This window comes from Numenius arquata, chromosome 12, assembly GCF_964106895.1.
Source record: "Numenius arquata chromosome 12, bNumArq3.hap1.1, whole genome shotgun sequence".
NCBI classification, from domain to species: domain Eukaryota; kingdom Metazoa; phylum Chordata; class Aves; order Charadriiformes; family Scolopacidae; genus Numenius; species Numenius arquata.
Genome location: NC_133587.1, coordinates 31,015,397 through 31,038,446, shown reverse-complemented (window position 1 = coordinate 31,038,446; position 23,050 = coordinate 31,015,397). Strand labels below are relative to the sequence as shown.

The window sequence follows — 23,050 nt, the reverse complement described above, 5'->3', positions numbered from 1 at the left end:
CAATACACCATCACTCTTTTCTGATGAGGTTTTTGCTACTTCTAATCTTTAGGTTGTATCTAAGGTTTCCGCATTAGGAAAGCTAGGAAGTAGAGAAAGAGGTGTTAAAAAACAAAGTCTGAACTAAGACTCCATAAATGTAAACAGCTCTTCCACCATGTTTTTAGTTTACATGATAAACTAAGCTAAATAAGCTAAGGGAAACTAAGCCATATCTGCTGATCTCTCTCTCTCTCACAAAAAAAAAAAAAACCAAGAAAAAAAAAAACCAAGATATAAGTAAAGATAAATAAAAAATACAATTATTAAAAAGAATACCATTACCCTGCTATGGGACAGGATTTTGTATGTTTTTAGCAATAGAAAACATGTACCATTTGAAAGACTGATAGGGTCTGAGGAAGGTGGAAAAGGTGATTGGACTTTTTTCTTCTTTTTGCACTTCATCACGTGACTCCAGTGTTCTCAGTCCCAAAGAACAGCGTCTGTCAGAATGATATACACCACTGACAAAAAAATAAATATAAACAAAAAAAGAAATATAAATAAGCCTGCAGATGGAAAGAGGAATTAGGGAAACATCTCTGGGCTGCAGAGGGATGCATGAATAAATATCCTTAGAAGACGCCTTTTTCAAATATTTATCCAATTACCAAAGCATAAATGACCAAACGAATGGCTCACTGGCTCAACAAATAAAAATAACTTCATTAAGACAATGATGCTTGAAGGGACAGGTTTATTACATCTCCTACACCTTTTTGTTTCTGAGCTGGTGACCAAAGCAATAATGAAAACCTTAATCCAGAAAACATTTACAGCAAATTTAGTTTCAGGTTCTGAAATGAAAAACACAATATATTTGTGCTGTTAATTAAAACACTATTTGGTTCTCCTCCCTTCTCACAACCCTGGGTGATTCTCTAACCTTGCAATGGCATTTTCCATACAGTAATGTTTAAAAAACTACACTAAACACAACATATTCCTAAATAATATTTCATTTTTAATTACATGATATAGAATACCTTGCAAACAAAAGACACTCATTAAGATGTACTGACAGGTACTGTATTTTTTGGCAACCCTGGAACAAACCAGAAGAAAAAGCAAAGAATTATTCTGTAACTTAGAGGGAAAGAAACATCCATTTAAATGTAGAGGATTCATATGGCAAAATTTAAACCAAAGAAAAAATCCACACTTACAGCAGATTTTTTTTTTTTTTAATTCTTAGTGCAAGAAACATAACCAAGTTAATCACAGAATCAGTACTAATTAAGAATATGGAAAATTCTCCTATACAGAGGTAGAGTCCAGTGCACAAGGCTAAAACGATATTCAATAGTCTAAACAAGACTGAGCCAGGTTTTACGGAATCCACTTTTTAAAGTATCAGACTGTATGTACATACATACAATAAATAGACTATACAATCTTTAAAGTAGTTTAATAAACTTCACAAAAATTATAGTAGATGCATTGAGATCTTTACATAATCCAAAGTTCGTATCTCTATCACGCAGAAATGGATAAACCCAATATTCCTGATATCAAGTTAAATGGAAAATAGTTTAGCAAAGTGTTGATAAATCAAAATATTTTACATATTTTAAAGCCTAACTTTATGCTTATAAAGGATGAATTTAAAATGGTCTGAAAATGTTCCTTTTGATACTATCTGTAAAGAGGTTTCAAATGCTGTAATTTGCATTTGTATTGTTATAAACACTTTCCTTACATTCCATGTTCAAGGGAAAATGGACTTGGATACTCACAGTTCCGATGCATTGGCACAACAAGAAGTGATGATCATTTTAAAGGCCCAAAGGAGATCAGGGGAATTTATGGACAAAACCTTCGTGTCTCAAACTACACCAATCACACGAGAAAGTTAACAGAAACCGGGTTGGTATTACTACTTCAATCCTGTCAGCGCCTCTCCGCCCCGAGGCATCCGATTAGCATCGCACTGGAAGTCGAGTGTGCATCTCTGGGCCCCTCGGTTCGCTACAAGCCCATAGGGCTTAATAAAACAAATGCGGAATCTTTATGGTTTACCACAGTAGTGCATAAATCGGGGACGTCTGTTGCCATTCATTTCAGTGATAGTCGCAAAGAAAGGATTTCAGGGAACTGAGAGTTTTCAGCTATATCTTTCTAAAGCGTGCAAAAAAAAAAAAAATGGGGAAAAAAATCACCCTGGGATGTTATAAAGCAAATATGTTTATACTGACAAGTTATTTTCTATAAAAGGTTCTTACAGTTCCAAGGGGCCAACAGCTGTAGTAAGAGGGAACTAGTAACAGCAACAGAAGAGCTTAATAACTGGAGTTCAAAATTATGTTCACAGTTTGGTTACTTTTAATTTCTATAAGCACCTATGCTGAGAAACATGAGGGTTTGTATTTTAGCTTCAAAATTTAATCTACTTGTGACAAATGCCTTGTTAAGATTTCCATTCTACTCTTCTACAGGCCTTCTCACAGGAACATTTTTTTTTTATTATTTTTTATTTTATACAAACAGACTCACTTTGATTTAAAGTAAACATATAAAAATTGAGAATATTGCTTGCAACAATGGACCTGGAGGTGAAGGAATGAACTAGTCAGGCCATACTAAAAAAAAAAAAATCTCCCTCAAAATGAATTCAACTCAACTTCCTAATGCTATGAAAATCTGCAAAAAGGATCACAAGATCTGTTGCAAATTTCAGAGATTTGGCCCAAATCTTATCATCATCTGAATACTTTAGTAACCGTATCTTTATATTAAGGAAAAATAAATGATTCCAAGAACTCAGGAAGGCACACGCACCCAAGTATACTATAAATAAAACACATCATGAAATTACGAAGATCTTCTGATCCCTGTACACACTTTTGGTTCAGCACTATGGTCAAGTTCTCTCTTTTGAAATACAATAAAAGGCATACAAGAAATATAACATATGCATAATAATTATGAAGAATAATGCTAATAAGACAGCTTACAGAGAAAAGTGCAGTGAAAAAATCCAATGCTATTTATTCAGGGGCTTGTGCTACTGTAAATACAGACTTCGCATTTGCTGCTGTGCAAGGGGAAGAATTTATCCTGGGAAGCAGCAATAAGGAACGCAAAACCCAACAAAAAATAAAAAAGATATTAAGAGAAACCTTTAGGATGGAACTCTCCCAAATTCATTCCTCCAGTGCACAGTCATCTGACTACACGGTTTGTTTTCATGCTGCCATTTCTCTTCATGAGTACAGCATGTTGGAAAATGGCACAGTTCTTAAATATTTTTCTGCCTCTACTTCATTTTTTTTGTTTCTTCTTCCAAGCACCTGATCTGCTGTTTTCTCACAAAAAGGGTAAAGCTGTTAGCGAAAGGGAGAAAAAAACTGTTGCCCATGTTCTCTCCCAAGCTTCGATTTCTCCATTTCTCCTTCCATTAGGTATTTTACTTGTGTGCTACACAATGGGGAGGCACTGTAAAGGCAGCTTGACCGATTTAAAAATAAAAAAATCAAAAGTCTTTTTTCTTTATCCCCCCGCCCCAGCCCACCCCGAAAAATATGGATGGATGAAACAGTACGTCCGTAGGAATATTCCAGTCTCCTCTGTTAGGAGATAATAGCAGGGGACCATCTAACCACAGTCAGATTGTCAGCACTGACTGACCGTTTCTTTGCAGCTTTCCTGAAGTCCTTATACTTATCTTCACACAAGCGGGAAATGGCCTGCAAGACAAAAGAATGAAAAAAAATTAATTGCATTGACCCCAGCTGTACAGGTAAAATAAAACTAAATGCAGATTTCTACATATAGGTAGAATTACAAAAAGTCACTTCATTAAGCAAAACACGTGAAGAGCTTCTCCCCAAATCCTCTTACTCATTAATTTTAAAAGAAAGAAACACAAACCGCCATTGCATTGCCCACCACAGCTGCTTTTGAAGGACTCAGTGAGCTTATTCCAAGCCTTTTCTTTACAGGTTAACCACTATAAATCTCATCGAGGTAGCTCACAACGCTTACCCACTACTATACGGTAACTCATATATAAACTCATATATAGCATTTCATTGGTGAAAAACTGTGAAAAACTTAAAAGAATTAGAGAAATTGTAAGTATGTTTGTAGAATTTACAGAGGATGGCTCTTAGTTTTTTTACTTCCTAAAAAGTCTTGTAGTAACTATATTTTTCTCCACCGATAAATGGTCTGGCAGATTACTCGCCCTGCTTTGCTTACAGAGCTGATGTTTACTTGCCTTTCGGAAGGAGACTGATTTCTGGGTGATCAGGCTATCTTATACGGTGCCAGTGGGAAACGTAACTCATATTCAAAATAATTTGCTTTGCATTAAAAATACATAGAAATGTTAAAAACCTTTTGAAGATACAAACATTATTCAAATGTTGACTGCTATTATACTGCACTGCAGTTAACGTTTTATGTTTCTTCTACTGTTTTTAGTCAAGTTTAAAACAAATATTTATTATGGACCTCATATGCACAAATACACTGTGCCCTAAAATAGCATGTCTCTTAGAGTCCATATGGGTGGGACAGGCTCTGGCTGGCATCAGTAGGGATGTTAACTCTGGCAATCAGACACCAGAACTGCAGAGAAAGCTCACTGCAAGGAGTACTCAAGGTCAAATTAAAAAATAACATGAACTGAACCAGTATTTTTATTTACCCAGGAATGCTTTTAAGTGGTGTCTTAAGATAGGAAGTTTAATAAAAAGTATTGTACAAACAAACCCACTACAAGTCTTTGATTATAAAACAAGGCAATACAAATAAACAGTCTGACACCACTGATCATCATTTTCTCTCTTGATCTGTACTTCTATAGCACAGCAAGTTGCAGCAGTGGAAAGCCCTTTAATTTTAATTGTCCTGCAAAGACCAGAGGCAGGTTTGACAGAAGCACACAACTCATGCGTCTGAGAGCAAATTCCCCTAAGGCGTTGGTCAAACCAGCCACAAAACATGGTTAAACTGAAAAAAAAATCAAAACCAAAACAACACAAACGCCACCTCCACGAACAAGAAACCAGTTGCTACTTTTTAGTTGGAAACTGAATTTCCTTTTGTTAAGACCATTCCTGAACACAGTTTTCTTTCTCGGTGAACATGAAGAGAACAATGGAATAAAACAATGCAAATATTCCTGTTGCTTTGCAGACTAACTTACTTAAATCCGCTTAATAAAATTTTATTTAATTTAACCAGGAACTCAATGGACTAAGGAAGTTTATGCAATTCAATCAGATTTAAAATCCAATAGATGAAAAACGTTTAATCATGAAATAATGTGCCAAGGCATGGCTTGGCAAACAGGTGTACTGAGGCGGAGCTCGCCTTTTCTCAGCTGCCAGATCAGGCTATTAACTTAGGCATCAAACAGCCAGAGAAGGTAATCACTTAAAAATTGCCTGTTTCACAGGAAAATTTCTGTTCTGGCACTTGGTCAGACAAAATGAAATTTTGCTTAGAAGTGGCACTTTTACTATTTGGCATCTCTAATCTCTGGTGATTAATCATATGGATAGGAAATACATTGCTGTTTAAAGCAATCCTGTATTTAAAGATGCCTCTTCATTTGCAAATAATTCACAAAATTCGTATTTGAAGCCTATTTGGCAAGTTAGTCAACTTTAGCGTAACATATGGGAAAGCAAGACAAAAGCAGAATATCGTAAATATTATTGTCCTTCAGTTAAAATAAACCCAAATAGCTTGTAAACACCTTTCTGTCATCTGATATTTCTGTTGCTTTTATTGCTAGGAAAAGAAACCAATTTTTGACAGCTGCATATGAAATCAAAACCAGCAACACTATTCAATCGTGAAATTTTGCTGGACTTCATTGTAACATCTGTAACCAGCTAGAAAAATGCATACATATATATTCTTCCATTATAAATATATATACAGAAGGTCCCTTCCAACTCCAACATTCCATGATACACATACAGAACTGGAAGTCGGTTCCTCTGCTGAGTTATATGACTCTAGATGAGACTGTGTCCCTGGTGAAGCGGGTAGGTAAGGAGAAAGGAGGGGGCAGAAAGGCAGTAGCCACAGTATAAACGTTGGCTGGATGCACGTCTGTGCAGAGCAGGAAAGCAAGAGGGCTGGCTATGGCTTCTGCTGGGAATGCACAAAGGCACACAAAGAAAGGGACAAACTAGAGAAACTTAGCAGGGACAAATAGCACTAAGTCAGGAAGGGTTATACATAAGGAAAATGTTAAAAAATACATAATAAAAAATCACTAGAACAACTAAAAGTTGTGTTCATGGGGGTTCTACTTATTTTATGGAGAATGAAAAGAAAGAGTAGGAATTGGGCTACCCCTGACAAAAGAGCAGGGGAGTTATGCTCTCCCTTTGCTTCTTGGCTAAGAGGGTTCTGAACATATAAAACACGCAGGATTGCAATCAATCACTGCAACAGTGGGAAGCTGGAGGGATATAATAACACTTCTCTACTAGCAACTTACATTATTTTCCTCCTCTTTTTTATGTGTTTGGTCTATGGGACTGTACCTCTTTAGGGTCAAAAAAATACAGCACTTTGTTCAAAGGGTTTGAACTATGTGCTGAAGCACTACCCTAAGAATAAGAAGCTCAGACAACATACAGTCGGTTAAATTGGGAGTGTGCTAACAAATGCTCTTACAAAATCTAGCCTTGAAACGAGCAGAGTGCTAAGATCACAAGCAGAAATAGAGTAGGCACGTTTTGTGGACTCACCCCAAAGAGCACAGTCTGACTCATATTTAGCTCAGTACACGGGAGAATAACCAGGTGCAAGAGTAGGAAATTACAAAATACTGGATTAAGGTTGGATATCTAACAACCCTCCTGGCAGAAAAATCTCCCGTATTAGAAAATAGATCTCAGGAGAAGCAAAGGAAGCCTTGACATTTGACATAATTAAAAGGAAGGAGAAAACACACTACAACATATGCTGGTTGGAACAAACAGCATTGGCAGGTGGACAGACTGGATGATCTAATGAAAGGTTATTTGCCGTTTTTAACTTGCATGATTCCATACAATGGGGGAAAAAAACGAAATGGAGGGGTCATGAAAATGGTTTCTGGCTACTAGGTGGACTGGTATAACAGATTCAGTACACTTACAGGCCACAGGATGATGAGAAGTAAGAATAAAAAAATTACTTTCATTTAGTCATTTAAAAGACAAAGCTGCTTCTGAAGTGTCTATTGTGGGAATATTAAATAAGAGAAAACACCCACTGCAGATGCTCCAGAAAGCAATGTCATTTTTAACAAGTACGTTAACACCTTATAACGCCTCTAAACTGATGGATCTTGTCCAGCATTTCCATTTGATGAAGAACGGTATTTATCAGCTTTGTCCTTGTTCATCTTGGGTTGTGTGGGTTTGTTTTTTTTCCATCTTAGGTACCTCAACCTCATGATATTTGCAGAAACATCAATGCAGATTCTGCCATACCAGATCTAATACTCCTGCTTTAGATACATAGAATACCTTGAAAATGCAAAAGTAGTAAACACGTGTCATAACTATTTCTCAATGCAAGACCTTTCGTGACCTCAAACGTCAGTAAATAAGTTGTTTTAAATCTTAGGACTGAGCAAGGTCCTTTCAGTTTACCAGACAAGGCAAATCCTTCCACTGCATACGCACATTCACTATGAGTCTGTTGTCTTACATCACAGACTGCAGCTTTCCTCTCAGTATCAAAAATATCACAGCCTGTGTGGTGCTACATCTACTCCACCTGACGATCCAGGCAACTGTTTTAGAAACAGAGAACTCTGGGCTGAACAGCACAAGAGACCTAGAAAAGTGCTGCAAATGCATTTTGATAACTTTTGGCAAGGTAAATGCTTAACTGTGCTCAAGGAACCAGGCTGTAATTTATGCTGTCAACTAGTTTCAAGGGCACGCTAATGACAACTGAGTATTGCCAGGGAACAAGGCAGTTCCCATCACGTTCCCTTCCTTCTGGCCACAGAACAGGGGCAAGAAGCTGGTAGATCAAGTTGGTTTCCCAGCAGATACTCATCCTCTTCCCTGAAGACATCCTCTTTGGCTAGCAGGCTTACAGCTAACTTCTGCTAGCAGCACAAAGCATCCCCAACATGGGAGAATTTTTAATAATATGGATTTATTTTAAAAAATATTCCATTATTTCTTTTAAAATATGCATTCTCTTTAGTTGGTACAGAAGAACTATCAGTATCTTCTGGGAATTTACAGCCATTTCCTATTTTCTTTTCTTCTAAGGTTTTAGGAGCTACTGTTGTTACCTTCTTTCATAATCCACTGTTATATAGTGTAATATGTGCAACATAGACCAAAAGTGTTGGGAAACACTGCGTAATAAATTCTCTTCAAAAAGCAATTTACTCAATTTTAATATATGTAATGGCACTTTTTATCAAGTCCCACCATCTAATAGCTTAGTAAACTACCTCTTTTCATCTGAGATTACAATCCCAATGAATTTTCATTTTTTAAAATTCTCTTCAATAGAAACAAAATTTGATGCAAATTTACATCACACTCCATACACAGAATTAAGTTACATTCTTATTGGAGCTATCTGTGAAATTCAGAAAGAACGAGAAATACAACTTTAGTGAAATATGCTTTGGTTCTTTCTCCACCACCTTCTGTTCCCATTACAGTCACAAACAAGTCAATTAACCTTCCCACGCACCATTTCCCCCCCAAAAAACATGTATAGTACCGCCTGCCTGTTTTACAAGAGCACTAGGAGTTTCAGAACATGCAAAGCTCACCCTAACCCACAGGCAAACAACCTCCAGTGCAGAGCTGTTATATAATTGCAGACGTGCAGTGTTAAAAGCAGTTTGCATCTAATGACAGATTTCAAAATTAGTAACAAAATGTGTACACACTCAGGCAATAATGCCCTTATTTGAAAAAATTCGTATCAGAAAGCTCAGGTAAAAAAGATTCCAGTTTTGCAAATTGCCCATGATTTGCAGATGATTTTAAATCCCTCCTGTGTCTGTGGGAATTCATCGTGCCCTGCATTTTGCAGGTCCAGACCATTCAACGTGGTGCCTTCCGCACATGGTATATTCAGGTCTCATAAGCATTTCATGATTTATTCACTAAAGATGTGCTCATTTCTCTTTTCCCATTACTGAGAAAAATACCACAGGAGATAACAGACTTGGATCCATGTGAAGTGGAGCAGTAGCAGTTAACAAGCACATGGAATAGTTATTTTCAGCAATACTTGTTAATATTCTGTCCTTTAGGTGGATAATCAGTTTTAAGAAACCAAACGAACACTCAAAACCAGACTGTGAACACAGTCATTATAAGACTTTCACAGGGCCAATTTTAGACAACTGGAACTGAAAAAGAAATGGAAAGCAAGACAAAGTATGATGCAAACTGGGCCAAAAAGCTGTCCCCACATCCATGAATTCCCAAAGCACAAACAAAACAGTTATAGAAATTGGAGCACATGATATTCTAACATCTGATGCGAATATTTGGGAAGAGATGGGAGAAGGGAGAAACAATGCAAAAATTCCAACCCCCGCTATATATTCAACTCTAAGCAATCTAAAAAGAAAGTGTCTTACCTCAAGTTTATATGCCCTGTCCCTGCTGAGGGGCTCCAAAGGAAAACTCAGGTTATTCGCTTCTGCCAGGGAACGCAAATCAAAATAATACTTGGCATAAACACTGGAGGGAACATTAATATTGAACTGCAACAGCTCAAGAAACTGGCGTTCCAGCTCATTCCTGCAGAAAGAAGATAAATGTGAAAACATATTTCAGACTGTGCATTCTGAATGTAATTTACTTTAAATTGCAAAGGGCATATAGCAAGGTCATTTCTTATTCTTGCCAGATGCAATTATCCTAGCCTAAGGTTTGACCTAGTCTACCAAGTTCTGTTGGCATGTGTATGCCAACGAGGAATATGAAAGATGCCGCACCTTGCAGCTGCTACTGCGATGCCAATCAAACCCAGACACAAACTTCTGCTAGTGGAAGGGCACCTTGATCAGTTCAGCTAACACAATCTGGGAAAGAAAAGCAAGCAGGAAAAACATGTTCCTGTAGTTTCTGCTGTACCTCCACTAGGTGGATCTGCACACACAGCTATGCAAACACAAAATGCAGATATGCCCTAAATTTGTCAGACATCTCTCATAAATGCTGCAGATTACTCTAAGACCTAAATTACTGGAGAACTTATTTACTCTCTTCAGCCTTTCATAATCAATCATTTAAAACTAGTCACGGAAAATCTGAATTTTTCAGCATACTGTCTTATCTTTCATTATCAACACAATGAAGCAATTTTTCCCTAGGACGTGCAGTCAAAATTCACAGCAGTGATCATTTGTTTTTCAATACCTAAACCAAATGTGTTTGTCAAAATACCTAATAGAAACAGAGGTCCTATTTGAGCTCCCACCCCATGAAAACTTTGGCATAGCAATACATTATTATCTACACCAGTACATTAAAAAGTATGTTAAAGAAGAAGCAAATCAACAAAATTAAGGCCTGGAAACTTTCATGAATTGCATGGTAACCAGACATCCTAAATAATACTTATATAGTGACATATGATATATTTCAGAAGAGCAATTTCAAGATATGAGAAATAAAAAAATAAATGGGTGGTAAAAACCCATTCTAGCTTTTAAAAAATCCAAATTAAAAAAATTACATTTTAAGACGTCTACCGATAAATACAGAGGATTATCTTTAAGTGTCTTTTCATATTGTCAAGTTTTTACTTTCTGCAAGCTAAGTCTAAAGATCTATGTTAATGGATAATATAAACCCTATTTTAATGGAGAAAGACATTGGCTGCACCTCTTTTGAAAAGCATTCCCAAATCTTTAAGAATAATACATAGCCTCAGATTCTCACCATCCCCTAGCTCCCAGATTTGAAGGTTAGATCAGCAGACTAACTACAGCTGAGAAAGAACAAAAAAAATACAGGTATTTCTTATTTGAACTAATGTAATTTAATTTACCACCACACCCTTCTTTCCCCATACATCTACATTAGACAGCTTTAGCATGTGCTTTCCTGTGGCCCACTCCTCAAATTCACACAGGAACTCAAGGTAATGCTACATCCATGCCTACAGATACATTCTGCACCTCAGTCCTCCCAAGTCCTCTGGCAGCTTTTAGGCACAGTTCGGTGTACTGCTGGTGACTTACAAAACACTGAAAGGTCTGCATGATGCTTTGCAAGGTACACTTGTGCCGAATGATTCACAGCAGTCAAAGATTTTGACCTAGAGTTTTTCTGCCTTATTGATATAAACAATGAAAGCCCATGTCTTGCATAGAGCTAGACACTTCAAAATCATAGTATTGTACCGTCCCATCTACCTGAAAAATAAGAAAGAAAAAAAATATCCAATCCACCACACTAGGGATAGGAGGAAAAAAAGCTGGAAAAACTGGCAGCAAAAATACAAACACCAGGTCAACAAGCACCAAAGTCTTTCCTGGAGGATTCACAAGGAGCCCCAAACACGAAGCCCCTGAGCCAGAAAAACCAAGTACCATAGAGCACAGGCTCCCCAAAAGCTTCTGGTTTTGCAGATTCTGACAACCCTAAAATCTTTATGGATTGAGGACTCATCACAGTTTGGCTTAGGGAATGTGCAGTGCCTAAAGAGGGCTGATGCGAGCACGGGAGCACGGGTCTGCCACGTGAGTAACGGTGTTATATAGCTCAAGTGCAACTTCTAACAGTAGCATCATCACATGTGTTTGTCAAAAACAATAACCTCTTTTTGTTTCCTTTCACACCATCACAGTATGCCTCATCACCTGCCTTCAAAAAAAAGCCCCGAGAATCAGCAATTTCAAAATTCATATTTATAACCATTCCTGATTAATACTGTCACATGGCACAGTCAAACCTGTCAGTCTGCTTCGAGCTGCTCAGGGCTCTACTGCAGCTCGCGTCCCAGCTTCAGAAACACCTTAAAAGCTCCCAGATTTGCCTTGGAGGAGTGAATGGAGAGAGGCCCTTACTGCCACTGAATACCCAAAAGCATGAGAAAAGGATCAAGGGAGAAGTAGCTTAGCAAAATCATTCAGGAAACACTCGCAACAGTCAAGGAAGCACTATCAAATTGTTCTGCATGGAATAATATTGCACACAGAAATGTGAAGGGCCTGATTTTAGCTTCTTGTCCCCCTATCCCACCATTTATTTTGGAAATCCCATTCTGTCTGGGTTATGTTGGAAAAGGAGTATCATCTACCATCCTTAAAGTAGCTTACATATTTTCAAACAGAAACCAAAATGGCATTATGTGGTATTTCCCACCTCTATTTTGAAATGAGAGTTTTCCCCAAAACTAATGAAAGTACCTACACCATACCACAGCAACAAAGCTTTGCGTCTTTCAGTTTGACTTGGGGAAAAAAAGCCACCTTACTACAAATTGCCTGTTAACACGAGATTTAGAGATGACTTTTCTATTGCTTGCGCAATGACAGCTACTCACAATTTATAAGTCTTATCAAGCAGTGTATGAACATGCTTAATCTACAGTAATCAGCTGACTCCTAACATTCAACCTTTCCCTTACAGATCTTTTTTAGACCAGTTATAAATCTGACAAACAGCCAACTATTAGCCTAAATTAGGGCTGCTTTAGCAAAAACGCTTGGCCTTTCACTCCTTTGAGATTGCAAACTGAGATACAATAAACATTCTGTCTGTATAAACATTTCTTCTCATCTCCCTCCCTCCTTCCCTCTTGCCTCCTCCCAGAGCACTTATCCACAACAAACTCTCTTCAGTGGCTGTGATTCTGACTTAATTGAGTTAAAGCAGACACAAGTCTCTATACTTCTCATTACAGATACTTAGCGCTGCTTAAAAGAGGTCTGAAAAACACAGATACTGTACATATTTTTTATCATTTTATTGTTATTACTTCTTATAAAAAAAGGGGTACACCAGTATACTGGGGGGGTGTGTGTATATACACATGGCACCCACCCCCCCGGCACCATCCCAGCACCAATTCCAAGTGCAGCCCTTCCAGCGCCGCTCTCGCACCTGCACCAGCCCAGGTAAGGGCACCTCAGAAAGTGTGCGTGGGATGTGACTGCCCTGAACATACAGAGGATACAAATCCCAGGCACTTCAGCTAGTATATGTAATACCTGCTAACCAACCAAAAAAAGCGCTAGACTATTTAGTGAAGTGAGCATTCATTTTAGTATTTGTAAACACTAAGATCTTAAAGTGTGTTTATTCTTATTACAGTTCTTTTTATTACTGTTGGAATATACTCTTAATATGACTCGAGAGTATCCAGCCAGACACCACAACCCTCTATGCTGTTACAATATGTGCTTCTTATGAACACCATCAGATTAAAAAAAAAAAAAAAATAGAAAAATGCAAATTTCTCTTTGCAGGTTAAAATACTACATTTTTAACATCTTAGAAACGAAGTTAGCAGGATACAGGGTGGGGGAAAAACCCAAGCCCAAAAGCACTAATTTTGAATAGTGGCAATAAATAAGTGGGTGATCATCTAAGGGTCATTAGGATCCCAACATTTTTTTTTCCTGCCTTACATGTTGGTCTACTGTCTGTAGCATGACAGTAAGTATTGCTGAAGCGAATACATGCAGGCTCATTGATGTGGGGTTTTTTATTAAGGCATATATTTAAATATTCTGCAGGTCTGTTTTCATCACCGTGCATGAACATCCAGCGGTAAAACACACTTCAACCAGAAAACAAAAATAATTCATGTCTTCTGTGTAAGCAACTGTCACGCAGACCTCATGCCATCCACCAGCATCCACCATGTTTAGATACAATGCAGATATACAAATTATATAATTTATGAGAGAACTTCCCGTCCCCCTCATACACACAGATCTTGGCATTCATAGACAAAGATAAACATACTGAACTCACATGTCTTCGACCGTGATATCTTTCAGGATCTGGCAGTAATCCACGTTCCACACTGCCTGGTCATCCCAAACTTTGGATGCCAGCAGAATTGCACCCAGCACAATTCGCTTCCAGTTTGCTGGACAAATATCTATCTCTGCATAAGTTAAAAGTCTTTCAAGATATACCTGTGGAAACACATTAAAATCAAGACTTAATCTATTTTGCTATTAAGTAGAAATGAAAAAGAAAACTATTCTCATAAACCCATCCCAGCAATTTTAAAACAGTAATCTGCTCTCAAGACGATGCTTATATAAAAGTTGTAGGTTTAAACACGTACATTTATGCCAAGCTCAAGACTGGATGTGAGAAATAGATATTTTAGTTGGCCTTTGCCTTCTGTTCACATTACCAGAAACAAAACTGTTATTTTCTATCTGTAACTGTTGCTAATATATTCACACGTTGGAATGAATTCAAATGATAGTTTAAATAACTATTAAAATAATAATGTAAATAAGTAAAATGCTAAGTACTAGTGAGGAAGGCAAGGGTATGCTACCAATAACAATTACTAGCTATCATATAAACAACCTTCATGTCATGCTGGGCCCCTCCGGTGGGCCTGTGTGAAGAGGTCCTATAGGCACCTATAGGATGGACAGAGGAACAGCCACCACAGAAACAGTAAGCTAAGCAGGGGAAAAGTATCTGCTCAGAAGATAATACGTAATCACTTCCTCTGGACTGATAAACTCTGGAGATGAGTAACAGTAATCCTGCTGGACCTACAAGAACTGACAAACTCAGGACGCCGCAGTCTGGCCCAATCTGACCAAGGCCACCAACACACACTAGCATCAACGAGAGCTCATATGACCACAACTTCATCCAAGAGGGTGGTGGCTACTATTTACAAAGCCTACAGGATTACATGCACACGTCTGATCAAACAAGAGACCATGGAGGGACTTTCTGGACACCCAGCAAAAAGCTGCTGGGGGTGGGTGCTGGAGCGGGTCCAGAGAACGGCAACGAAGCTGGTGAGGGGTCTGGAGAACAAGTCTTATGAGGAGAGGCTGAGGGAACTGGGGTTGTTCAGCCTAGAGAAAAGGAGGCTGAGGGAGGACCTTATTGCTCTCTACAACTCCCTGAAAGGAGGTTATAGGGAGGCGGGGGTCGGTCTCTTCTCCCAAGCACAGGCAACAGGACTAGAGGAAAACGGCCTCAAGTTGCGCCAGGGGAGGTTCAGGTTGGATATTAGGAAGAATTTTCACACTGAAAGGGTTATCAAGCATTGGAATGGACTGCCCAGCGAAGTGGTTGAGGCACCATGCCTGGAAGTGTTCAAAAGACGGGTTGACATAGTGCTGGGGGACATGGTTTAGTGATGTTTTTTTTTGTCAAAGTTAGCTTGATGGTTGGACTAGATGATCTTGAAAGTCCCTTCCAACCTAGATGATTCCATTATTCTATGACCCTCTGCTTCTGACCACGGAGCTGGCCTGGCTCCCCCGACCAATGCTCCAGACAGGGAAGAAGGGTGAATTACGTCAGGGATCCACGGGAGAGAGTAAGTCAACGTGCTGTGTCAATAGTTACCTGCTATCGATAACAGCAGCTCAATTACATTAATAGTAACAGACTGATAAACAAAATGTGTTCTAAGAAACACTGGCTGTGGGTGACCTGTGTCTCCCCCTGCTCTGTCCCCTGTCAGGGCAAGGGAAATTACAGCTACAAATAGTTACATGTGAGGTGAACAAAATTGAATATTTCTGCAATCCACAACATTTCAACAGTTTCTAGACCAGCTGAGAAGACACATAATAAATCTGCAGTTTGACTAAATTAATGCTTATTAACACCTAATCAAATAATACCCAAAGGATCCCTAATATACATACATATATATATATATAAATTCAATGTAGAATACATGTTGGTAAGGATTTGAGGGGAAGGGGAAAAGGAAAGGGGGAGTGTAGGAGGGAATCTTTAAAACCCAGAACAGCTCACTTGTGATTTTCTACAACATTTTGCACTCATACAAGCACACAGAGTTCCTTCAGCGATTTGTGCTTCTTGAAAGGTCTAGCATTAGTAGAAAATATTATTAATTTAATAATAAAATAATGATTAATATATTTTGAAGTTCACGTATTTTTATGAGTCCACAATAACACCAATTAAATCCTTCATATAGTTTCGTTCATTAATTTTCACAATTATGATATGTACAAGTAATTACAGCTTGGCAAAATAATCAAAACTGGTAGACAGCTGTTGTATAATTTAAAGTTTTACAGAAAAAATATTAAATATCTGAATACCTACACATATATATTCAGCCCACAAAATGAACTCTCACATACTCTGCAGTATAAAGGGCATACTGAGCAAGAAAATAATGAGAAAAAATACAAAACACACAATATTAGACATCTTTTGTTCAAAGTGGCCACCACAAAGTATAAGTTCTTTGCTTCCTACTCTTACTGAAGGAAAATAAAATTCAAGTTACAGTGCCTGTAAGTGTCACTAATACCATCATATTACAATGAATTCATGTGTAAAAAGTATACAATTATTTCTCCTTAACAGATCGCCTCTCCCAAGCAACAGATTTCTCAGTTCACTGTTAGGCTGTTTCAAATGAGTTTCACTGCACTCTTCTGGCAATGATTTAAGGAAAAGGAGATGCAGTCATTTATCAAATTAGTAAATTCTGCTCTGATTCAGAAGAAAACTTTTGTTACTGCCTTCACTGGCATCAAGGAACTGAACTTGTTCTGCAGTTTCACTTCTCACCCGTGGAACTACTTGCTGCACATGAAGGAGCAGAACTTGAAACTTGAAGTGCTTCCACATGACAACACAGACACGTTTACTACAACCAACAATTAGTCCTGATATGCTACTCTATAAAAATACAGGTTTCCATTTATTGAAGAATAACCTATTCTTTGTATCTTGTAATAGATCTTATAATACCCTCTTAGCTGCATAGTGATAAAAAGCAATTAGGTGGTTATTTAGGTTGCTAGTACTCTTACAAGAGTCTACATTGACTGACAGAAACTAACAGGAGATTTTATGAGATACTCTGATGAAAGTACAATATACATGCAAAACATCATACCTACCTGAAAGGCTGCATATTTAATAAAAAACAGAACACTGATTGGGATTCTGAAGGACCAGCATCTTGTTATAAATTTTAAATACCTATTCTTCTACTGACACTGAAGGAAATTTATTTCTGCTCTAAAAAAAGAAATATATGGCCGCTAAGAAAACTGAAAACACTCTTTTAAGATATATATGTTTTAAAATAATGTTGAATTTTTTTACTTACCTATTTAAAACATTTTTTTTAAGATTATGACTGATTTATAGGTAATTGCTAAAACTCACAAAACATTTAGAAAATATTTATCCCAAATTTTGGGGCTATCTGTACCTTCAAATAAATACTAGGCTAACTTTAAACAAATAACAACAACTAACTTACAAAGGAAGCGTACATACAAAATGATAGATGCACAGAAATCTTATTTGGAAAAGCATCATCTCATTGATACTACCAATGCCAAAATAGTCTCAATGAATTTTAATTGTTAAAAACATTGTTAAAAACAGAGTTTTGACTTTTTAGTTAGAACATCACTCTGAAAAGATACTGAAGTGTAAAATTTGGTGTTGGCAGACCAGGCAAACACAAAGCTCAGTTAAAAGGTGGCACGTGGATCTAACCAGTCTGCACTACCTGATGGTCCAGTATAAAAAGGTGCCTTTTGCTTTCCAGGCAGTCTGTGTAAAACCCTTTACACACTGTTTTACACAAACAAACCTCTTCCACTTAGCAAGCAAAACTGCTCCTTGAATTATGAACAAACAGCATTCCCTGGAATTGTCCCCGGGAAGCAGAAGACTAATTTAAAGCAATATACTGTGTTAATCAGGGAGCTTCAAAAGCAGAAAGTCTGTGGAAGTCATAACATCATGCCACTCTTAAATTAGGAAATCAACTTAATTTGCCTTACATCAGTGCTGAATTTGACCCTTTGCTGTCAATGCAAACCTCTTAAATTTCAACTTTCCACATGCAGTTTTAGTAGATCTTGAATGAATACTCCACATCTACAGGTACACAAAGCATATAAAAATCAGAAAATACTACCCTTTCTTAAATGCAGCTCTTGCTTATAAACAGAGAGAAAAACAACAACAACAAAAAAAAAGAAAACCAAGCAAGGATGCTGTTGTGGGCTCAAATTCAAAGGCATTCAGAAAAGAAAAAGTAACCTGGTAAGAACAGATAAGAATGATATTGCAAGGAAAGACATAAATGAGAATAACTCATAACAGATGAACTTACACCTTGAGCAGATGAATGTACACCTAAGTAAAAAAGGAGCATAAACTTGCTACTATCTTCCCACCAGCACATACTTGAGAAATCAGCTTTAAAAATTAAAGAAGAGCTTGATAAGACACTATTCTTATACGACCTTCATTACCATATTTGAGCATCTTCCAATACCATGTTGAAGGATATGAATAATCGCTCTTGAGTTCTTGGTGATAACTTGGGCTTAACTCCAGACATACGGTTTGCTGGAGTGAGACTCTGTATCATCTTCCGATAAAACTGAAGATGATAAATACCCTGCCAGGAGAAAGGTGCTTAGTGTGGCTTCTGGTTTCTTTCTTCAAAACCCCTTAAAAGAGGGCATCTTGTTTTGTTCGCTTGCTGTGGCCTCCCTACTCAGGCTTGGGTTTTAAGTGTATGTGCTCAAGTAAGAGACGACAGGAAAAGAACAAGACTTATTGCAGCAAACATTTGTAGAAGTTTATCGAGGTCCTCAGCTACTGTGGGAATTCACTGTAATCTAGGACTTGTCTCCCAAAGACACACCTACGCTGTCATATTAGTGTAGTTCTTCAGCTTTCAATCAAGCCCACTCAGTCACCCACACAGTCCGTTCCAGCTCTCTCTAGCTCTAGTTTGGAGAGAACCAGGTGATTCTACAGACAGTGAAATTTAGGCAGAGGAAAGGCTGGTATGTACGTGAGCTCTCGCCCTACTGATGTAGAGCACCCTCATAACAGCAGCATACACACAGCCAAGCGAGTTCTGTCTCCTGTACAAACGTCAGAAAGTCCATTACTCCTGACAAATGGAGCTGTCGACCACTGTTTTTAGTCTCAGAGCATTTCAATACATTAGGCCCAAGCCACAGTAACAGCCCAAGCACTAAGATTTTGACTTTCATGGGATATCAGAGCAAAAAGGAGAGGTAGAGTCTGCCATGGGCTCAGCAGCCCACGCCACCGAAGGGGGATGCTCCTGGCTGCTGCAGGGATGTGCTGAATCAGTGCAGACTGCTGGAGAAGGGCCAGGCGGCGCTCAGCCCGTTTGAAGAGGAAGGCTGGTGGGCAGTTACTCGCTACGCTACTCATCGCAAACAAACTCATGGCTGGTGGGAGAACACCACCTGCCTTTGCTGGCAAAAGCAAGCGAGCCTTCCCACATGCAGGCAGGCATGCTCCACCTCATTTTAAAAAAATAATAAATGAATACATCAATCACTGAAAATGTTGACTCTGTAACAGTAAATGTGACATATGGAAATGCCATTTGTATGAAATTACGTCGATACATCGAATAGTGTCTTAAACACAAGGGTCATCTTCTTAAATATGTGGTTTATATCAAACAGACATGGGATTCTGTGAGACTATGCAGTTCAGCATATTCATGTGTTGTAATGATTTTCACTGGCTTAATTTTAATTTTCACAAGCAAAACACTTTCTACATTTTCTTTAGGACTAGCTGCTGTAAAATCATATGATAAAGCTGAATTTTAAAAGCTCACTGTAGAAAAGAATATTGTACCTCACATCCCAGAATGCTGGAAGAAATTTACTTACGTGTCAAGAGACCAAAAAATGCAGAAGAAATAATGTGAGAAACACTTTTGTTTTTTCAAACCAGAAAGTCTGAAAACCTCATCTCCTCTGGATTATTTCAGTAGGTGTTTCTTTATAAAACTGGAACTAATAAAAGATAAAATGAGCTAGAAGATATGTTAAAATAAATGCCATGATTTGCCTCCACCCACTTTTAACAGCTGTACCCACGTTTAAGAACAGAACTAAAGCTTGAAACAAATTGAAGCTGTTATACCAATGTTACTTTTCCTCAATTTAATTGATCCTTTGAAGTGCCTCTTCTGAAACTAAGCTTCTGTGGCAAAACTTCTGGGCACTTCTCTACTAAACATTCAAAAGTTGAATTCCAAAAAGACAACAGAATTATTCTGCCTTAATTCAACACCTAGTTCTCCTCAGACACTGTAATAGCTTCCAAGAGCCATCTTCATCACACCTTCCATGACCCACTTAGTTCTATGACTGTATGTCATATTACATAATAATAACAAGACTATTTAAATAAAAGATTAAAGTTATGTGACATTAGCAGAAACTCTCAGTGGCTTCAGTCAAACAACATACCATTCTGAATTTCTCCCAGCTTGCAAACACCAAGCTTAACTCAGTGTTAATACCAACAACACTACAATCTTCAAAACTCGTTTGTAACATAATTCAACTCCTAGCTGAAACGAAAACGCATTTCTCATCTGGAAAATACCAATGAACATTGGTCCATCAATACATTTTTGCTTACAAACTGAATACCTCAGAGTTTAATATCTCCATTATTAGTCTACTGTGTCTGGGAATGAATCACATGGTTTTATACAACTCTCAGTCTAGCAAGCTTTGATGGACAACACACCTCACTGGAGACATTTTAATAACTTGAGCACACATCAGAAGATACACTGCACAGAGTTAAGATTTCAGAAAAGCAATATTGGATTATTATTTTCCACATCTTCTTACAGACTTGCACCAAGATTTTGCAATAACTGACCTTTACACTTGGAATATCAGCGAAGTATTATTTAATCATAAGCGAAACCAACAGGGTGATTTGCCTTTGCTAAGAATTCACTTATCTGAATTAAAAAGAATTTAATTCTATTAATTAAATAAAATTAGCACTCTGTGGGTATAGATAATCCCAAATTGGCTTTGAGTTCAGTGAACTCTGGCAAGGTTCATTAGCTTAGATGCAGCACCACAGGAATGTAGTTAAATGGCTTCCAAAGCCATTTCAGGTCCAGCAGAGGTACAGAACTGATTTGTTTCAGCAAATATCTTGAGCTCATAAACCTGCCAGACCCAAAATGACTCCAAGCTGAGCCAGTTTGGATGCCTCTGATCTTAACTCCCAGGACTTGGACTTGCAATAGCATGGTGGAGAAGCATTTAGCCATCCATTATCATGACTTGTCCTGGAGGGGGAGATGATAATTTTTTTATCCAGGCACAGAAATGTAACGTGACACAAAGCTAACCAGATCGGCAACAGCATCCAAGCTCCAGAAATGCTGCTTCAGCAGGGCCACTGCTGAACCAGTACTAATCCCCAGGGTGATTATTTGCAGTTGGGTGAATCCATCCTGGACTTCTGTCCCGGTTTGAAGTGAAACCGAACCAATTTTCTGTTCTGTAACTTTACATCCTAGCTAGGCCTCCTCTAACTCTCTGAAATTAACGGCATATTGTGGAGAAAACTGCTCGTTCTCAGAGTGATAAGCCCAATGTTTGTGCTCCATGCCAAGGAACGGTATGCAGGGAGGCCCTTGCTTATACTTATTGCTGTAACAACCAAGGTCAGCCAATTTCGTTATTTGCCCCCTTAGAGGGTCGGAAACGGAAAAAACGTAGAGGGGTCACATCAGTGGGGAGGAGTGGACAGGACAGGTGACCCAAACCTGACCAACTAGGGTATTCCATCCCATCTGCCCCATGCTCAGTATAAAGGCTGAGGGATCAAAGGGTCAGCCCTCTTCCTGCGATGGCCGACGTCCAGAGAGGACTCTGTCTGTTCATCTGCCTTTGATCCCGATCCGTGTGTTCCTGACTCCAGAGCTGGAATCCAGTTCCCATCCGTCACTGAGTCCAGTCTGGGACTTCCCCAGTGCCTGCCGGTGATGTGACTGTCATCCTGGGAACTTGATACGGTTTTGTATATATTGTATCTATTTCATTATTTTTCTTCTTTATTTTTATTTTAATATTAATTTTTCATTAAAGTAGTTTAGTTCATTCTAAACTTCTGAATCTCCTTATCTCTTTCTCCTCCTCTCTCCTCTTTTAGGGGGGGGAAGGGGGGGGGAAGGGCCATCTGCCGGTCCGGTTTTGGTAAATTCAGCCAAAACCACGACAACTTCCCGAGTGCCTGATAGAAACCCCAGCATCCAACATTGTTCCAGTTATCTAGGATGTCCTGCTCTTCATGATCCTGGATAGCACAGAGCTGGTTACACAACATCCCAATCAACAGAACATAAAAACGTTTGAAGAAACCAAAAACTAAAGATAGCACTGAAGAGCTCGGTTTTAATTAGTGCGAAACAGCACCTCATTTTTTCCATCTCAGAGGACATTATAGCATACTTTGTACATTATATAATACTCTCAAGTAGAAAGAAAAGTTCAAATACCAGAGGAGGTTTATTTCCTCTTTTCTTTTTCCCCTTCAGGAGGATATATACCAAATATGAAAGTGTCCAATCATTTCATTTCAATTTTTCATAATCCAAAGGAACACTCAAATTTTATTAAAACCTTACTCTGGGATTCTTATAGAAGTTTTGTTTCTCTTCATGACTTCATTTTGAAGGTGTTCAATATTAACCTCCGATATCCCACTGATATCTCTTATCACACTGGAGTTGCAGTCTAGGCACCCAAAATACCTGTTTTGGGGGATTTTTGACTTCCCTAAAACAACGCAGCAGGATTTCTATGGAGGTTATGAAATTTCCATCCTTGAAGAAATTCAGAACTCAACTGGGCAGGCCCTGATCAGCATGATCCAGCTGGTCGTGCTTTGAGCAGAGGCCAGACCAGGCATGACCTCCAGACGTCCCTTCCAACCTAAATTATCCTGTGATTACATCTGTCTGCAGTACTGGAGTTTCCTGTGGTGCAACACAGAGAGGT

The 23,050-nt window shown here is 38.3% G+C and overlaps 1 protein-coding gene across 5 annotated transcripts in view; it reads right to left on the bottom strand.

Moving 5' to 3' along the window:
• Positions 1-729: 729 nt before the first annotated feature.
• CCNY (cyclin Y) overlaps positions 730-23,050 on the bottom strand; it is a 127,616-nt gene continuing 105,295 nt past the window's right edge. For all 5 annotated transcript variants that reach the window (XM_074157036.1, XM_074157034.1, XM_074157035.1 and 2 more), the window contains 3 exons: positions 13,980-14,146; positions 9,626-9,788; positions 730-3,728 (listed from right to left, as the gene is read on the bottom strand). In XM_074157036.1, coding sequence (XP_074013137.1) covers positions 3,612-3,728; positions 9,626-9,788; positions 13,980-14,146 — 447 coding nt within the window. In that variant the 3' untranslated portion in view covers positions 730-3,611. The remainder of the gene's footprint in view (positions 3,729-9,625; positions 9,789-13,979; positions 14,147-23,050) is intronic.